Source organism: Ipomoea nil, unplaced genomic scaffold (assembly GCF_001879475.1).
Source record: "Ipomoea nil cultivar Tokyo-kokei standard unplaced genomic scaffold, Asagao_1.1 scaffold0202, whole genome shotgun sequence".
Classification (NCBI taxonomy): domain Eukaryota; kingdom Viridiplantae; phylum Streptophyta; class Magnoliopsida; order Solanales; family Convolvulaceae; genus Ipomoea; species Ipomoea nil.
The window spans coordinates 2,775,827-2,797,204 of record NW_017616630.1 but is presented as its reverse complement, the minus strand read 5'-3'; the positions used below and the strand labels follow the sequence as shown (position 1 = coordinate 2,797,204).

The window sequence follows — 21,378 nt, the reverse complement described above, 5'->3', positions numbered from 1 at the left end:
ATATATATATATATATATATATATATGTATATATGTATATATATGTATGTATGTATGTATGTATGTATACTTTTGTACAATTAACATAGTAGAGTCTTCCGAAGTATTACTTGGTAAATAACCATTTTTCAAAACATTTCACGTCATTTTTCCAAAATGTATCATATTTATCAAGGAGGAGTAGATACCGAGTGTAGAGTCTTTAAGCTCTCAACTTAACCACCAAGACGTATAATAAGCCAATCATGAAAATAATTTCAGAATTACAATGTGAGTTCTACCGGCTCACTCCGGTTTCCATATCTGAGATAAATTTCAAATTTGTGAGTTTTTCTGGCTCACTCCGGTATAGTAAATATATTTTTGTGAGTTCTCCCTTCTCACTCCGGTAGAATGACCAAATTTCCAATCAGTAGGTTGTGAGTTTCCTGGCTCACACCAACACCAAATATCACCATCCTCCAAGACAAAGATATATACATATATATATACATATATATATATATATATATATATATATATATATATATATATATACACACTAGTCTTTTCTATGCGCGATGCGCAAAAACATATGTCCAATATTTATATTTTTAAAAATAGCTAACAAATTTTTACTAATTATAATCTAAGTGAAATAAAATTTATTTATTATATATATATATATATATATATATATATATATATATATATATATATATATATATATATATATACACTAGTCTTTTCTATGCGCGATGCGCAAAAACATATGCCCAATATTTATATTTTTAAAAATAGCTAACAAATTTTTACTAATTATAATCTAAGTGAAATAAAATTTATTTATTATATTAGTCTAATATATAATGAATATATAATGTTTTACAAATATTGTTATAATTAAAGAATATAAGAAAAGATATGGTAGATGCATGTGCATGGTAAAAGTAATGGAAAAGATAACGGAAGTTATAACGGGGTAAGGGTATTTTTGTCCAAAAAATTGTATAGTACAAATCTAAAAGCACAATGCATACATACATACATACATACATATAGTACAAATCTAAAAGCACAATGCATACATACATACATACATACATACATACATACATACATACATACATACATACATACATACATACATATATATATATATATATATATATATATATATATATATATATATAGTGAAAGGTTCCAGTGCGGTTGGGTGCTTCCCGTGCGGTTGATTAATGTGCGTGAGCTTTGTACTTAATGTGCGTGAGTCTTGTGCTTAATGTGCCTAAGATTTGTACTTAATGTGCGTGAGTGTGTAATGTTAATGTGTGTGAGTTTTGTACTTAATGTACATGAGTCTTGTGTTTAATGTGCCTGAGATTTGTACTTAATGTGCGTGAGTGTGTAATAGTAATGTGCTCCTGTACTTCGTCTTCGTCTTCTCTTCCTCTCTTTTCCCTTAATCCTCTCTTTCTCTCTCTCTCTGTTCTTCGTCATATACGTCTTCGTCTTCTCTTCCTATTCAATTCCCTTAATCCTCTCTTCCCCTCTCTCTGTTCTTTATCATATACGTCTTCGTCTTCTATTCCTATTCCCTTAATCCTCTCTTCCCCTCTCTCTATTCTTCATCATATACGTCTTCGTCTTCGTCTGAATTTTGTGTTTAATGTGTGTGAGTTTGTGCTCTGAATGTATTTTGTTTATAGCTTCCTGTGCGATTGTACGTGTTAAAAGTCAAGCAGATTAAGCACAAACCTCTCGCACATTAAGCACAATACTCAGGCACATTAAGTACAAACCTCAGACACATTAAGCACAAGACTCACGCACATTAAGTATAAAACTCACGCACATTAATCAATCGCACAACCGCACTGGAAGCCACAAATGCACCTGATCCCTTCCATATATATATATATATATATATATATATACTTTATTTCATGTCAAAATATTTCTTTTCCAAACTTTATTTATTAATATGAACGTGGAATAATAAGATTTCATCACATATATAAATGGTGTAGTTTGTCAAAATATCAACTTATGCAAATTGATCACATTTGATCATATTTTTAATTTAATATAGGGGAAATGACACTTTTTTTCCCTGAGTTATATACCTATAGCATTTTTTTCCCCTAAATTATTGAAGTGACTGTTTTTCCCCCTGAAATGTTAAATGGACATATTTACCCTTAAACTAAATATTTAATTTATTTTTTTCTCCAACAAATTATGACCATAATTTGGTTCAAACTAAACAAACACTATAGCAACCAAACCGAAATATTCCAATTACAATTTAGAATCGAAATTCAATATTTAGAGTTTATTAAAATCGTGAACCGGAACGGACGGTTCATGTTCCGAACTAAAAAATAAAATACATTTATTGTTGAATTTAGACTATTTTAAAATAAAGACGGTTCAAAATTGCAAATCGGATCCGGAACCGCCGGTTCACGGTTCAAGATTCAATTTTTTTGATACATAATTTTAATAAATTGACATTTACATATTGGGTTCTAGATCTGAATTATAACCGGAAACTATTAATTCGATTGCTTTAGTATCCGGTTGAATTCAAACCGAACCGTGGTCATCCCTACGTATACGCAATAATTTGTTGGAGTAGTAAAATAAATAAAATGTTTACTTTAAGGGTATAAATGTCAATTTAATATATCAGGGGGAAAAAGCACCACTTTTAGAATAATTGAGGGGGCTAATGTGCTTACCTAAATAATTGAGGGGGAAAAAGTGCTATAAGTATATAACTCAGGGGTAAAAAGTGTCATTTTCCCTTTAATATATAAATATCAAAAATTACAAGCCAAGCATGCATTTACACAACATACGGGTTCGACACGTCGAAACCCATTCTCGATACTTCGAGAATCACCACTCACAACGTTACCATTTATCGATAAATGTACTTGTGTCACTATAATATTATAATCACATAATATCACACATAATTTGTGAAATCATATAACTTTGATTTATATAACATCATATCATAACCACATTCACACATTATAAAAACATAATACTTTGGAGTAAATATAAAATTTTAGTGAACATGAAATCTTACCAAAATGATGATCCTAACAAACTGCCCAACCTCCAATTCATATCTTTCTTTCTCTCCTAATCTTTCTTCTTTCTTGTCGTCTGTTTTTGTTTTTCTTTCTTTTTTGTTTTTCCTTCGTCCGATTCATCCCCTAACCCCTTCTTATAATACTTTTCCTTATAATAATAATAATAATAAATAATTATAATCAATTAACAATATATAACTGCTAATCACCCCTAATCCATCCAATAACTGCTAATCAATCATCATTATAATAAGGGAGAAGTGTCAAATAGGCTCATCTATTACTGTCAAATGTTCAATTCCCACCACGAACTAAATTAAAGACTAATTAACCATACTTACCTGCTAAATTGTTCAATTAACTTTTTTTTGCAGGTTGCTAACAAGTTACCAATTCAATTATTAAACAAATAATTAAAAATAATTTAAAAATTAAAAAAAAAAAACCAAAAAAACAAAAGAAAATGGAATTTCAGCCACTGCTGTCCTAGTTAGCGAGATAATCCGATCTTGCGTGAGAAGCAAACGGTTTTAGTCATATCCCGGGTTGATATCAGATTCCGATGTCGGAAGATGACAACGGGCCGCGGCGAGATCATCAAGAAGCTGGAAGACACCACCAGGGACGCTGCCAGACAACAGTCGGAGACTCTCCGATACATTCTCCAACGCAATGGTGGCTTAAGTTATCTCCGGCGCTATCTAGGCAGCTACAATGGTTCGGTCGATGCCGATACTTTTCGGACAGCTGTGTCGTTGTCGCGCTACGAAGACTACACTGATTACATCAACAAAATGGCCGACGGCGTCCTCACCGACAAAAATTACGGTGGCCGGCCCCTCCTCTCCGTTGACCCTCTCACCTGCTTTTTCTATAGGTAATACGGAGTAATAAATTAGGCTCATCACTTTGAAACACAAGTATTAGCAGTAGTTTTGAGGTTTAATATTTTCAATTTTTGCAGCTCGGGGACAAGTTCAATGAAACCAAAGTTAATTCCCTATTTTGATTCAAAGCATGCAAAAGAGACATCAACCATGGCTCATCAAGTCAGTTTTGCAAATGTAGGCAGGTATTATCAGTTTCTTTGACAATGTCTTCCAACCAATGAGTTTTATGCTTAACCTTAAACGCAAAGAACACCGCAGGTTGTTTTCCCCCACGCCATCCGTGAATAAAGCGCTGTGGTTTCTCTATGCTGGTAATGTTGCAGAGACTAAAGGTGGATATTTTTAATTTTTAAATTTTTTTTAAATTATTTTTTTAATAATTGAATTGATAACCTGTTAGCAACTTGCAAAAAAAGTCAATTAAACAAATTTAGCAAGTAAGTATGACACTTCTCCCTTATAATAATTGCCAATCGTTATAGTATTTTACTAATCAATCATTTTTAATACTAATCACTCTAATCAACTGCTAATCACATTATTTTTTTTTTTTAAATGCTCTCTGCCGACAACACTTATTTCTTTTTTCTGCTGAAATCAAAACAAAACAATCATTTTGTAGATTGTAAGAATTGAATCCGAAACCTCAAAATTAACATACAAGTCTCAAACTACAACACCAATTCATCTCTTGAGTTATCTCTTATCAAATTATATATATATATATATATATATATATATATATACGAAAAACAATACAAGGCTTTGAAAATAAATTGTATATGTATATACTATACCCGAAATTATCTTTTAGGCATAACAAATTAATTTTTATAAGAATAATTTTCAAAAATTCTTTTGGCAACATACAAAAAATATTTTAAGGGTGAACTTAATAATATTTTCCCAAAAATATTTTTACTCAAAATTACCGGGTGTTACACTCTACCCCCTTAAAGGATGTTTCGTCCCCGAAACATAAAGTTAGACTTCAACTTAGATTTTCTATATCTCTAAAATTCCATAACTTAGATTTTCTATATCCCAAAGGTTCGTACCGCTCTGATACCAATTTGTAACACCCCAAATTTTATAACAAAATTTTCCTTAATTTTAATACTTCTTCTCAATTGAAAGTTCAATAATACTCTAGCGGAAGCATTAACTAACCAAAATTACCGGGTGTCACAACTTTACTTCGGTCGTATACCCTTACATGTCGAGCATCCACAAATTCATTCAGACAGTTATACCACTCTTCATCCTCATGAGATCGTTCAAGCTTTGGTTGGATGAAGGCGGTATCTCCTTCCTTTGCTCCTTCTTTGTGGCTTGGAATAGCCTTTTCTTTCTCACCAGCGCACACACCATCATCTCCACTTTCCTTTTCTTGCTCTTCTTCCTCAGGCAATCGCTCTTCCCCGGGTATTGTGAAATTCCCCCCCATGAATGATCTGTTAATCTTTATAAACTTCGTCAAGTCCTTCATATATTGTGTCACTTGCTCTGGACATTCGAAAGGTATGCTGAAGTACCATTGTTTCAACGCTTGGGAGAACATGTTCCTCGATGTACATTCTTTCATGCCCTTTTGATATTGAAGGAATTGGGGTCGAGGTTCAGATGTGGGTTTATTAAGTTGCACCTCGTGTAACACCCCAGATTTTTAAGACTTTTTAAAGCTGATAATAAAGGTAGAATCTTATTAAATCCCAGAATATAATACAAGTGTTCGGGGTGCTATGCCACACCTAGGCTAGAGAACCCAGATGCACAGGCTAACTAACTAATATCCTCAAAAGCATAAATGTATAAACATGGCACGCAGGCCGAAAGGGAAACTATCTATTTCTACACTCCGAGTTCTAGCGCACTCCAGTGACTTAATCTTCTGTGCCTGAAAGCCAAATATATCTGTTCAGTGAGAGATGCTGGTAACCCACTCCAACGCGTTGAAATACAATACATATAGAGATATATATAGATATACGAAAACCATTTTGAAGCATGAAGATATATCCTACGAGACTCTAGCTTTTAAAACCGGGAATGACTCGACAGATAAGGCTAGACACAAGCAAAAGTTATAACAAGCGTATACAATCCACAACAGGTAAGACAGATAAAGCTGAGCATAATTAATAATCATAACCCAACATAAACAATCCCCAGCATAAATCCCTTAGTCACATCCCCCAATATACTCATAAACACAACTCCTCCATATCTCATCACATAGCACACTTTGTTGGCGCCACAGGACCAATCGCATGCCCATACATGAGGGTCAGCGCATATAGCTCTGACACGGCCCCGCAGCACCCTGCCCCGTCTCACATTACGGAGGAGCCGATCGCAACCGACTGATGGACCTTTGTCCTACATAATATTTATATACCTGACCGGTCTTTACCAGCCTGGTTAACAATTGGGATGGTTCTCAGCCCATTCAACTGCCCGTATAGTGGACCTTTGTCTTATATAATATTTATATACCTGACCGGTCTCTACCAGCCTGGTTAACAGCCGGTATGGTTCTCAGCCCATCCGACTGCCCGTATAGTGGAACTTACCCTATATAATATTTATATACCTGACTGGTCTCTACCAGCCTGGTTAACAGCCGGTATGGTTCTCAGCCCACCCGACTGCCCGTATAGCCCGATTGATCTTAACCAACTCGGGGTTACATGCACACATAACACATAGCAAGTACATGCAACCCACATTAACACATTGGGAAGGGGGGAGAAAACGTATAACAAAACCTATGCGTGATCCATCACATACTAAGAATAGTCCTAAGGGGTTCATACTTCTTCCACCTAAGTCAAGGGATACCAATTCAACTAGCATGCAATATAATAGACTCATAAACCTACGAACGGTACCCGAAATATCAAACTAGACATAGGCACGATAAACGGAGTCCGTTGGGACACCACGGGGGACGGGGAAACATCAAACAGGGAAGCCGGGACCCCAAGATGGGGAAAATTCCAGCGGGTAGCCGGTGGGTGGGGGGCCACCCGCCGGATTCACTATTCCGGGCAGCGGGTCGCCGGCGGGCAGCTGCCCGCTGCCGGGATCACTATTCCGGCCATGGGTAGGTGGCGGGTCCCCTACCCCCCACTGACTCTTATCACACAATTTCGCCCCGGGAACCATTGTGGAACCCGAAACCATGCTTAGACACTTTACAACGCAATCAACGACAACACGTAGACAATTAACGGATCAAATACGAGAAACGAACGACACATAACCTATCATGCTTTTCTAAACATAATCAACACCCAAGCATGCGATTACCCCACCCGATAATCCAAGAATAATATCATACGATACAACTTAGGGTTCTAATCACTTTTATATCAACAAGAATACGATTCGCCTTCTAATTGCAAGATTCGGTAAGAATAACACATAAGCATCAAGGGCATCACACAATTATCAAGAACAACACATAATCATCAAGAACTCCATATAATCATCAAGAACATCATAATTATCAAGAATCTCCCAATATCAAGATTATCAAGATCCCCCATGGGATCATCACATCAATCATCAATAATAATCATCACAAGTCATTAATACACAATAATATGGGGAAACCCTAAGGGGGAATCATAACTATGAAAATAGGTTTTGTTGAGACATGGGTTACCTCTTAGCCTTAATTAATTCCTTGGCTATAAAGGATCTTTCTTTAAGCTTTCTTGCTTTCTTGATTTCTCCTAGGGGAATTCTTGGAACTCTTTGGATGGTGAGAGATTATTGTGGTGGGAATTCTAGGTGCCTCCTAAGTTCCCTATTTAAATATTTAAGACTCTTAATTAGGGCCCGAATGGTATGGGTTTACTAATTCTATTCCTTATAGGACTAGGGACTTGTTTTAGGGATAAGGGTCCATGGTCCACATTGGACCATATTAATTAAAGCGGATCCTAATCATAATTTGGATAGTAAAAGGCCTACTTCCTTTATTCCTAATAGATAACTAGGTCTAGGATTCCTAATTAGGATCTGAATAGTAAAAGGTTTACTTTCTTTATTCCTAATAGGCTTAAGCCTCTAATTTAGGCAAGGGTCCACGGTTCATGGTGGACCCTATTAATTAATTAAAGGGAAACTTAACATAATTAAATCATATTTAATTATTATTAGCGGGATTAATTAAATAATTAATCCAGGATTGAAGGCCGTAACACGGGGTGTTACACCTCGGCTTGAGTTCCAACCATTTTGACCTCATCAGTTTGTGATACATCTTCCACTTCATTATCTGAACTGGCCTCATGAATGGTCATCAGACCAATGGGAAAATTCTCGTTTCCAACGCAACGGCTTGCGCCTCCACTTGATTCCTCCGTGTGACTTCTTCGATAAGATTGGCTAGTGTAGCTTCCATCCTTTTAAATGGTTCAAGAGTTTCTTCTCAAAAGGTAGCCAATTCTTCCTTCATTTCTTTTCTAATAGAATTTCCAAGGTCTTCCCTATCTTGCTTAGCTTCGTGTATCAACCCGTCAATTCTTCTATCGAAGCCAGCATATTCTTCTTGATTCACAAACGATGCTTGCATGACAAATCTTGGTTCATGGCAACCATAATCATTTGGTGGGCTATAGCCTTGGTATTCATATAAGTATGAAGGTGGTGGAGTGTATTGATAATTTTGGTAATAGGGGTCATTGGGAAAATTACTTTGGGAATATGTTTGAGAAGGTGGTGGGGTGTATTGATGTGAAAGGTGTATGTTGTAAGCTTGGTAAGAGTAATGGGAAGGATACCAAAAGTTGTTATATTGAGAGTTCATCGTTTCAAGTCTCCTGAAATCACAAGATTGGGAAAAGCTTTTGGTGGACACAAGATAAACAAGTGAGATTAAAACAATAAAACAAAATAAAACTTAACTCAAGATTCAAAACATCAAATTTCCTTACTATAATTCAAACTCAACAAGACAACTGTTTACCACTCCCTGGCAACAATGCCATTTTGACTCCAGCACGCTTATAGGTTTACGGTTCTTATTTTAGATAGCGTTGTCAAAAGATTCAATGAGCATATTCATGTCCCAAAGCCAAATGATTCAAAGCCAAATCATGGGTTCAAGTCCCAAAAAGAGTAAAAATTGTGTAATTAAGACTGGCAAATAGAAGGGAAAATTGTTAGACATGCAGGTAAAGGGCCAAGTCCAGCAATTTGTGGCTAAAACGTTGTTGGGCAAAGGCTAGTGAAAAGTCAAGGTCAACACCCTGTCTCTCGAAAATGTGACAGTATAAAATAAAATTGTGCCTGTGAACTATAGTTTTTAACGTAATGATAAGTGGTTGATCCTAATGAGTGGTATGATAAAGCATTTATTAAAACAAAGTTTTATATTTTGATTTGCATCATACTTTGAACACATGCAACACACATATTTTACTAGTGCGAGTAATAATAATTAGTATGTAAATGTCTTATATCAACAAGAAAAATTTGAAACTCTTTCCTAGAGAAATCTAAGACACGTATCGAATTTGAATTGCTCTTCATTTGCAACGAAGAAGTGGTCAAAATCACTAGCATAAGGCGTATCAATTTTAAAAAATAAAATAAATAAAATAAAAACAAAGTAAAATAGAATACGCAAGACAGAACTGGAGAAGGACGTTATGTTGTTGCATGTTTAGACTAACTGGGAGTAAAGAATCTTTGATTCAAATGGGAAAGATGCAACTAATATATGTGTTCAATACAAAAGACTTGAGTAAAAATGAAAAAGAAAACAATTGGAAATATACAACTGAATAGGCTCAAAGTTACTGTAATAACCAAGAATACTAAATAGGTTAGAGATATATTAAATAAAACTAGGCATGAAGCGCTCTAGGAATATGTGGTAGGTAAGCTGAGCCCCTACAAAAATGCCTCCAACAAAGTGTACAATCAACGACTTTGTATACCCACGCTCCCTGAAATTCTTCCAAAGTATTTGACATCACATCACAATGTAATTCCCAAAGAAAATTTTAGTAGTGTTAATTAATGTTTTGATAATTTCTTGATTTTCAAACAACTAGGAAAAAAAAAAGTACCATGAGATTTTTGATTCAAAAATTGGTCATGAAGACAATGGGAAAACTTTAACAAAATAATTCACAATTTTCGACCATCAACGACTTATGTATAAGCGGCATAGTCAATTAGTTTACGGACCGCAAATCAATTTTGATTTTTGACTCGACATCCAAAACTCACTCAGAAATTCCATGACCAATAGCAACGACGATCAAAGACAACAGAACTACAGAAGCTACAAGAAAGAAAGAATGATTGAGTAATATAAGGGAATGTTAGAATTTACATGTGAGTACAAATCAGATGAATTGAACTATCAACTATGGCTTTGGGGGCTAGAAGACAAAAGAAATTATAGGTAGGAAATAAAGAAAGTGGTGAGATTGATAAGGAGAAGAATAAGTTGGTAGGTTGCAGTGGTACAGTCTTACAGACATGGCATTGATGGTTGGGTATAGAAGTCAAGTGTACGTACAAAGTGGTTTCTATAACCCTAGTAATAATTTCCCATTCCGATCGATCTGGTAGCCCGTCGATCTTGAGAATGGATGCATGCTAAGTTACTTGGAAGATATGATGACCAGTTGGCTTTATCTTGTTAATACATAATTTTCTTTTGCACACAAAATGGCAGAATGTTTTTAGTTTAAGGTGTTCATTACATTTTGTTTAGTATGAGAACTCATAAGTCCAGTAGGAAATATGGTGCCAAAAGTATGTGAATATCCAAATTGTGAAGTGCAAAAAGAGTGTTATTTTAATAAAATTCTGAAATGCCCTTATACAAACATCAATTTACAACAAATGGGAACATATTTAAGTGGACTAAACCTACAACTGTAATGAAAGAATGACGCCTAACTATTTTTTTTTTTTTTTTTTTTTTTTGTTGGGGGGGGGGGGGATTTGGAGGGGGAGGCAACATGATTTTTTTTTTAGATCAGAAAGTGCACCTCATAAGTTGCATAAATCTCAGTATTGAAACCAAATTTCCTCACAATTTTCATTTGTACCAAAACCCCCTGGTTTGCCAAAATAAATACATGTCACCAGATTATAATAATCAGGTCAAGTGGGCAACAATGTTTTCAACAAATAGATGTAAATAAGATATATATTAGAACTAATTGTCAGGTTGAAATCCAAATTATGATTGTTTAGAGACTACCAAAACTAAACTCTTGTAAGTTCCCTGACAACCATTAGGTCTACACTTAAATCATGTGAATCTTATTCTATCCCAGCAAACTATACACTTGGATCAACATTTTCCTCAAAATCTATGTCATCTGCATTAGACTCACCATCAGATTCCCATTCATCATCACTTGCTGACTTATCTACTCCTTCATCATTTTCACCTTCAGATGTATTTAATCACCACTCACAATCCAAATCTCAATCTCATTATGCAACTCAATTTGTTTCACTAGATCTCAAACTTCACAGTATGTCGGTAACTCTATCAATTTATTAGACATATTGACAAACATCTTCAAATGTTCTATGATTTCATATCTTATTTCCTCCACTTTATCCCTTAGTGTGAACAATCCCCACTCGTTTAATTTACATCCATATTTTAGAAACAACTAATCTCTCTCTCCATCCATTATGTGTAAAGCAATGAAAATGACAGCCTATAAGTGAATATCTTCCCACTATAAATCCAATACAGTACTTGTTTCCCAACCCCAACACGGCCACACAAGTGGTCCCCATGGATTTTATTTCTTCAATCTGTTTTAAAAACAAAACGACATATGTGGTCCCCTACACTCTAAACCCAGCACATTAAAAAGCTAACACAACTGCACTTTACATTAAAAAAAAAAAAAAAAAAACACCTCAGCTCAGTCCTACCTTTAGCTCAATACTATTTTTCACTTCAAAAAAACAAATTGTCCCCACTCCAACACATAAGCATTACAAAAACTATCAACACATAGAAGCATACAAATATATTCACATTTACTCTAAGCCTAGTCATTTTCTAATATCAAGCATACCAATGGATTCCAAGTAGCACAAACCCATAAATACAATTGCATAATATACTAAACATTTCACACCTAAGGAGTCAATCACATACATGTACGGTGTTGCTCTCTTGAACCCATTACGTAGGTAGAACTGTAAAGCTTTCTTTGCCAAGAATGAATCCACAATTGTGAAATCTTCGAATTGAAATTTCAGTTTTGGCTAGGAAAAGAACGGTGTTCGCGTAATTGGGAATTATTGGAGAAAAAGTTCAATGGGAGGAGATTGTGGTTAGGGCTAATTTTGATTTCCAAGGAAAATGAATTGTTTTGGATGGGGTAGCAATAAAGAGATGATTTTGCCCTTAAATTGCACAACTGAAACGGAATATCTTAATGGAAGGACTACGGCTGGTCGATTTTGAAACTTGGAGGATCATAGAGGGTCATTTTGAATGTTTAGGACTAAAATGGCAAAACCACCAAACTCGAAGGACCTTGTGGCGAGCTGTCGTAGGCTCCCAAATTAAAACCTTACAAATGTAGTAGCGGGAGTAAGGATCGATCCCACGAGGAGTAACTAGTTTAATATATGTGCTCAAATTAAAGGAAAAGGGGGTTTGATATGAAACTGATATTCAAAGCAAGTAAATGAATAAAATGATAAGGACAAAATAATGAGAGCACTTAGAATAGAAAACCTTTGTAAGATATATTAAATATAATATATATATTATATATAATATATCTATGTATTTATATATAATAATATATAAATAGGAAGAGAGAGAGAGAGAAAGATTAGAATGAATAATGTTTATTCACTGGGATGATTTAACAAATGAAAATACACAACATATTTATACTAAGAGAAAGCTAATAAATAGGAAGCTAATGCTCCATGTACTACTCCTATAATCTAGGCATGTTCCACATTAACATACATGACTCACCCATGTTTGTTTTTATTAAATTCTTTGACTTGGTTTAATTACTAATAATATTAATAATATTATTATTATAACATTGCCTCCTTTAAACCAAGTTGGATGTATTGGTCATTCCAATTTCCTTCTTCAATTTGAAAAATGTCTCCGTCTTCAAGTTGGATATACTGACTTGTATTTCGTTTTGTAAACCCACTTTACTCCAATTGGCTTCTTCCCAGGAGGTAAATCTGTTAACTCCCAGGTACCATTCTTTTCAATGGCACGTATCTCCTCATCCATCGCCTTAAGCCAATGAGTTTCTGTAGCAGCCTCCTCAAAAGTTAAAGGATCACAATCTGCAAAGAGAGCAAATTGAATAATCTCTTCATCAGACAGGTCATTATCATGACCCAAAACATAATCTTGCAAGTGAGCTGGTAAGTGGCGCTCACGCTGAGATCGCCGAACTGACGGTTCTGGCTGTGAAGGAGACTGGACATTATCTGGAATCGGTTGCTCATCAACAATATTTTCAACAACAGGAATAACAACTGAACTTTCATCTTTAGCTAACCAATCCCAGACACCATATTCATCAAAAGTGACATCACGACTTATAACAACCTTCTTAGTTTCAGGATTGTATAGTTTATAAGCCTTTGAAGCGTCACTATAACCAATGAATATGCACTTCTCACCTTTATCATCCAACTTCTTTCTCAATGGATCTGGCACATGTGCATACCCCAAACATCCAAAAACCTTGAGATATTTGATAGAGGGTTTTCTCCCACTCCAAGCTTCTTCAGGTGTCTTATCACGGATACTTTTAGTTGGACACCTATTCAACACATAGACAGCACAAGCAACAGCTTCTGCCCAAAAAGGCTTAAGCAGATTCTTGGATTTCAACATGCACCTCACCATATCCATGATTGACCTATTCTTCCTCTCAGCCACTCCGTTTTGTTGTGGAGTGTATCTAGCTGTCATTTGGTGCTGAATACCCTTTTCTTTCAGAAAATTATCACAAGCAATATATTCTGTACCTCTATCAGTTCTCAAGATTTTAATTTCATAACCACTCTGCTTTTCAACAAAAGCCTTAAATTGTTTGAAAACATCACATGCTTCAGACTTTTGCTTCAGAAAGTAAACCCATGTTTTCTTACTGAAATCATCAATGAAAGTAATAAAGTACTTACAACCTCCATGTGAGGGAACCTCCAACGAACACAGGTCTGAGTGAACAATCTCCAACTGTTTTGTAGCTCTCCTTGACTTGCCCACGGGAAAGGGATCTCTATGCTTCTTCCCAATCACACAAATCTCACATATACGATCAGGGACATTCACAATAGGTAAATCAGAAACAAGTTCCTTTCTCGCAAGATAGTTTAATCCAGAGAAATGAAAATGCCCAAACCGCATATGCCATAACCAATTATCATCACAAACTTCAGAATTAAAGCAATCAAGGAGAGTATGCTTAATTTTCAAAGGAAATAGTCGATTTTGGGACATATTTACCTTTGCAATCAAAACTCCTTTAGCATCTTCAATGGTACAACACCCCTGAGCAATATGTATCTTATATCCTTTTTCTGACAACTGACCCAAACTCAACAAATTTTGGTGTAGTTCAGGAACATAGAACACATCGGATATAAAATTGTGAGTTTCATCCTTCAACTGAATAGAGATTTTACCTTTTCCCAAAATTGGCACCTTTGACTTATTGCCAAATGTCACTTCAGACCGGACTGATTCATCCAGTTCAGAAAACAATTCTTTCTTCCCACACATATGGTTACTACACCCAGTATCCATGAACCATATGTTTTTATCTGCAGAAAAACTATCGCTGGCTAAAAGTAAAGTTTCAGAACTCTCACCAGACTTTTCAGCAGTATTTTCAGCAATGTTTGCTTGATTTCCACGATTGTTGTCCTCATTATACCAATAATCTGCAATCGTGTGCCCATACTTGCCACAATTGTAGCAATGAAATGGAAATTTACCTTGTTTGGTATTACCTCCACCTCTTCCTTGGTTGGAGTTACCACGACCTCTTCCACTAGAACCTCCTCTTCCTCTTCCACGACCTCTACCAGATCCTCCACCTCTTTGATTAGTGCAAGTCACATTAAGGGTGACTTGACTCTTCAAAGCTTCTTCTACTAGTGGTTCCGATTTTGACGCAATCCTGTCAATATGACTTTCTACCATACCTTTCAGCTCTGCAATTGATAAGAGCTCGGTTGTGTGTGACTCTGTTATTGAAGCCACCACATGGTCATACTTCATCGGCATAGTTCGAAGAACTTTTTCAACCACTGCACCATCTTCAATCGTATCTCCATATAGCCTCATCTTATTCACCATATCAATAAGACGAGTGAAATACGCATCTACTGTTTCTGTAGAGGTCATCTCACAATTATCGTACAACCTTCTCAACGACTGCAACTTAGACTTCTGTGCCCGATCGACTCCTTTGTTTGACACCTTTAAGAGGTCCCAAGCTTGTTTTGCTGTTTGAGCACGAGCTAATTGCCCAAAAATGGAATAATGAACACCTTGGTGAATCTGACCCAAGGCCAATTTATCTCGCCGTATAGCGGCTGCATCAGCTCCTTCGGGTAGACCGGGATCAACAAAGCTCCAAAGATTTTGAGCTTGCAAATGTGTGGACATCATAATTTGCCAATAATTGTAATCGAGTTTCCCGTCCAATTTGGGACCCGACCATACAATATTAAAATTTGTTGCCATATTTCACTACGGGAAATATTTCGGGGTTGAAAGGTTGAATTGACTGGCTCTGTTACCAAATGTAAGATATATTAAATATAATATATATATTATATATAATATATCTATGTATTTATATATAATAATATATAAATAGGAAGAGAGAGAGAGAGAGAAAGATTAGAATGAATAATGTTTATTCACTGGGATGATTTAACAAATGAAAATACACAACATATTTATACTAAGAGAAAGCTAATAAATAGGAAGCTAATGCTCCATGTACTACTCCTATAATCTAGGCATGTTCCACATTAACATACATGACTCACCCATGTTTTTTTTTATTAAATTCTTTGACTTGGTTTAATTACTAATAATATTAATAATAATATTATTATAACAACCTTGGTTAGTCAATATCCACCACCCGAATTTAGCACTGATCATTGATTCCAAAGGTAATTAATATGCAATTGAATATTTTTCGTGAAATTATTTCATTTCCGTTTTCCCTTAGTTGTAGGTAACTAGAGCACATGCGATTTAATTGCCCCTAACTACTAAATAATCTAAGGCAAGCGCTATAAATTTAATTTAATAGAAGCAATAGGAATTAGGAAAACCGACAAACTAAATAACACAAGCACAAGCAGTTGCATTTAATTTAAGAAAATATTCTACCTGAGACCAATTATCACTAAAGCCGTCAATAATTAACCTCAGTTGCTACTGAATATTAGAATAATTTGTAGCACAACATTAACTAATATAGAAAATAATTATATCAAATAAATTAGAAGAATATTTAATACTCAAATGCATAAGAAATTATATAATAAAAATAAATAAATAATCTCATAGCATAATCAATTCCAGGGCTTCAATTTACTAAACCAAGCTAGAGAAATTAGCCACGCAGGTGACATTGATAACAACTTTAAAGAAAGAAGAAATAATCAAGAAGGGGAAGAATGAACGTTTTAACAAGAGAATTCTTCTACTATTTATACACTTCTTGATTTATTTTCTTCCACCCATTTCCTATTTTTGCGCCACACGATTGAGTCTTTTGCTAGCTGCTTTGCACGTCATCGAGTTTGCGCTGAAATTTTGACGAAGTCCTGTTCGTTTTCTGCGCCACACATTCTGTACGAAGGAAAGAAAAGGAGAAACATGAGTATAATTTTGCTTTTGTTTGTTTTTTATGCTAAGAAATTGGATTTTATTTAATTAAAAAGAGAGTGGGCAGGGGTTCTCTAAGAAAGTCAAGATCTGTGAATGGAGACAACTTCGATCAGCCTCCCCGGTGAATCCTACTCAACAGCGACTCATGGGTCACCGGAGGACCAGGACCTGCTAGAGAGAAGCACCAGAAAATAAAAAAGAGGACGGGTGGAGTTGGAAGCGGTGGTATCATCACTCCCGGAAACTGATCCTCAATTCACTTCGGTAGCGGAAGGAGCAAGGACTCCGGACTCGACCCAATGGGAGACACCAGATGTCACACCTAACCATGCATGGGGTCGATCTAGGCTAAATCAGTCGAAGAAAGTGGGTAATCAAGAGGAGGAGGCGTTAGACGACGAAGGTATGGAGGAAGATGTGTGTGCTGGAGGATTTCTAGTGATCAAGGTTATGAAAGAAGAGACAGAACGGCTACGTTGTCCATGGCGGCGTTCTCTCATTCTTCGTGTGTTGGGCAGAACGGTGAGTTACTCGTATCTTCAGCAAAGATTGTTGAAAATGTGGAAACCTGAGTCTGTGTTCGAGTTGATTGCGCTCAACAATGATTATTACATTGCTAAAATAAAATCCCTTAGAGGTTACAAAGTTGCAAAATTTGGCGGACCATGAATGGTCCTTGATCATTACGTTACTGTCCAAGAATGGGAACCCAAGTTCGACATAAGAAACAGAAAGACGGGGAAACTTCTTGCGTGGGTTCGCTTTCCTGCCATATCTATCGTGTATTTTGATGACGACTTTCTTAAGAAGATTGGGAAAACGATCGGCCGGCCGGTTAGAATCGACACCACTACAAGCCTAGAATCTAAAGGGAAATTTACCAGTGTTTGCATTGAGTTGGATATAGCGAAGCCTCTGGTTTCTAAATTTGTATTGCATGAGGCGAATTGACCCATAGAGTATGAAGGAATCCATCTCGTGTGCTTCAAGTGCAGTATCTATGGACATCGCCAAGAATCTTGTGGCAAAGATGCGGAGGAAAAGTCAGCCATGGGAGACAGCGAAGGTACTTCTACGACCGAGGGTATTTCTGCTCCTACCCCGAAACCGAAGGAGAAATACGGAACGTGGATGTTGGTGATGCGGAGGGACAGACACAACAATGGCAGAAATTATAATCGACCAACCGTGAACCAACCTAGAGACAAACAGCAAGCTCCGTTTAACAACAAACAGCCTGTGTTTGAAGGTGTAGTTACGCAATCCAGGTTTGCAACTCTGAATGGTTTAGAGGAGGCTGGAATGGTCCAAGGCCTAGAGACTCAGCAGGTGCTTGCGGATGATCAATACCAAGTTTTACCACCACCACAGTTGGTAAATAATCCCCACTGCAATCAACAACAGTTTGACCAGAGCAGGAGGGCAATGCCGCAACAAGCCAGAGTCCAAGAAGCACCTCCAAAACCAGTAGGGATAGTGGCCCAATATCAAGTTGCACCGCTCCAAAGAATAAGAATCAATGTCCAGGAGATACGGCAACAAAGCGTGCAGAGGAGGACATAAGTGCCTTTGTAGCCCAGAGGTTTTCTAGACACTCCAAGGCATTCCCAGCCTAATGGCCAAGGTGGATTCAGGAGCCCTGAGGCAAGGCGAGGGGCCCCTAACTTGTAACACCCTTGAATTTCAACAACTTTTAAAACTTAATTTAAAGGGATTAACAGTCTAAACATCAACATAAGAAAAGCGGAAGCTAACTACAATAATCCGGGAGATGTTATGCCACACCTACACAACCTTAGGTGCACAGGCAAACGCTAACTACTAAGCAGTCTAACAGTTCAACTACTTGGGCTCACAGGCCTCAACAACTATTAAAGGAAGATATCTAATCTATCTACAAACTACTAGCGCGCTCTCCAAAGCTACTCAACCTGTAAAGCAACATAAAGAAAGGGGATGACGCCCAGTCAGCGAATATTGCTGGTAACCCATCAATACGCGCTAAGTAGCATATATAGATAGTATAATACAAAATCATTTTCGAAACAGAATACAGTATATATCAGTTCAAAATCGTAAAGAGAGAAGTCAACTGCAAAGACTCTATTTCACTCTCAAAAGAACAAGGGAATCACATCCCAAGACAACATCAAGACAAGAACAACAACAGAACAACTCAACATCGCTCAAGATGTAATCTACTGATCACAAAGCAGAAAACATCAAGGCAAAGACAAAAACAACAACACGTACAACTCGAGGTGTATTCTACTGATCACAAAGTAGAATACCACTCGACATGCTCAACAGAAAAGGATAGACCAACACACATTGGAAACACATGCCACCGTGACACTACATGTCACAAGTTCCAACCTTATGCCTACCCCCGGCCTTATTACAGTTCCAACCATTACCTCCGAGAACCCCTGTACTTCTAAGTCCAACCTTATGCCTCCGGGAACCGTCGTTCCCCCGCCAACAACCGCCAACAATTCTGCCAACAAGTGGTACACGAGGGTACCGTTCATTTCAATCACACAACCGCCAACAAGTGAGCCTGAAGCCCATAATACAACTCCATAATATCATTTCGAGGCCACCACGAGGACCACTTCTGTACCTTGGTGATTAATGTCCCATTCCATTAATCATGCAATCCAGGTACAACCAACACACACATCATCATAGGAATCAATCAACGGATCACAACGAAGATATGAAACCAAACTCAATCAAGGAAAGGATCACAATCCGACTCCAACTATGACCAACACAAGTTATCATCCACAATAGGAAAGAACAAACACACACACTAGCATTTCATCATCAAACTAGCATGCTTATCAAACGGGTAAACCAAACATAGTTCCAAAGAAAATACAAGACTCATCATGGTTCAACGAATCACAAGGTTGAACACTTAGCACGATTCAAGACACCAAATCCTACATGGATTCCTACCATATAGTTCTAAACATATGAAACATCAAGAAGACACTCAAATAGCCCAACAAAAGAACATCGGGAAGTCAAAATATCAATTACCGAGTCAAAAGAATCATGGGGAACAAATCCCCAACAACCCACATTTGTGTACCCCGCGGGTGGGGCCACGGGTGGACCTCCACCCGTGGTTCCGCCTGCGGGAACCACCTTCCACAACACATGTACCCCGCGGATGGGGCAGCGGGTGGACCCCTACCCGCCGTTCCGCCCGCGGGTACATGCTTGTACCAAAAATAATCCCTTCGGGGATTTTCAACACCAAGCTCAAATTCAAGTCCAAAACACCCAAAATCTCACAAAATACAACAACATGACTTGAATCAAAGGAATAGCCAAGCAATGGCATACAAGAACCCTAATAACAAGCTCTAGATATGCATTCTCACAAGACAATGCATCAAATCTCACATTTCATAGCAAAAATCACATGTAGAAGTCAAGAAATCATCATATCGGTAAGAAAATAGATTTTGTAAAGCATGGGTTACCTCATTCGCTTAACATCATAAAACAACGCCAACTTAGGCTCAACTCATAAAGCCAAGCTACCGGGAACCTGTGGATTAAACCGGATCTCCAACTAATTAAGCTTATTAGGGGATTTGAACCCTAATATTTCCTTAAAATTAACACCTTTCTTACCAACTAAGCTAATCATCCTATTGAGAAATTAAGCAAGAATGCTAGTAAATAAACTAATGGCTAAGCTCAAGATAAACTATATAATAAAAGTTAGCAATTAAAAGCTTAATACCTTAGCAAAGTTCAAACTTAGGCTACTCGAGAACATAACCACCCCTCATCCCACTAAGCTAATTCTACACTTAAAAACCTTATAAAACAAAACTATTCTAATACTAAACTAAACAACAAAAACAAAGAAGGAAGCAGCTCACCATCTTCATTTTCGTTCTTCCCTGCTAAGGACGCCGCGGGTGGAACACGAGTAATCCCACCACTCGCCACTCCTGCTCTGCTTCGCCGGAGGTGTTGTTGCTCCTCTACTCACCAAGCTCATCAACAGGGACGGAGCCAGGATGTAATAGTGCGGGGGGCCAACTACGATTAAGTACTAAATCAAATACATTGATATACCGTTAACATATTTCAAAATAATCATTGCATTACAAATTCAATAAAGTTTAGAATAAATCATTTATAATTGAATCTATATTAAATTATTTTGCAATATGATTTTCAATGCACATTGCTTTGTATGGTTGAAAGAATGAAAACATTCACACATGTTTTAAAAGACTATTGATTATTTCTTGAAAAACCATCTTCACAACATAACATAATAGCACTTGTTTTCTCAAATACATATACTACACAATTGTTACATTATTATGCATTTTAAATTCAATACAAAATTTATCACACAACCACAAATTTACATAATTAACCAAACAAATGCACCTTGATATCCATGATTTAGAATCAAACAAAACAATTATTTAAGATAAACAATAGA

At 36.6% G+C, this 21,378-nt stretch overlaps 1 protein-coding gene and 1 long non-coding RNA gene across 2 annotated transcripts; one reads left to right on the top strand and one right to left on the bottom strand.

Annotated features, from left to right (window-relative positions):
* Positions 1-3,567: 3,567 nt before the first annotated feature.
* On the top strand, positions 3,568-4,322 carry LOC109190668 (jasmonic acid-amido synthetase JAR2-like). Its single transcript, XM_019341219.1, has 3 exons — positions 3,568-3,963; positions 4,051-4,158; positions 4,235-4,322. The coding sequence occupies exons 1-3, from the start codon at positions 3,659-3,661 to the stop codon at positions 4,320-4,322; spliced, it is 501 nt and encodes a 166-aa protein (XP_019196764.1). The 5' UTR covers positions 3,568-3,658.
* A 1,520-nt stretch (positions 4,323-5,842) lies between these two features.
* On the bottom strand, positions 5,843-20,919 carry LOC109190489. Its single transcript, XR_002055721.1, has 3 exons — positions 20,801-20,919; positions 20,393-20,460; positions 5,843-5,873 (listed from the first exon to the last, which is right to left on the bottom strand). It is a non-coding gene; the product is annotated as an uncharacterized LOC109190489 (long non-coding RNA).
* Between the last annotated feature and the right edge of the window lie 459 nt (positions 20,920-21,378).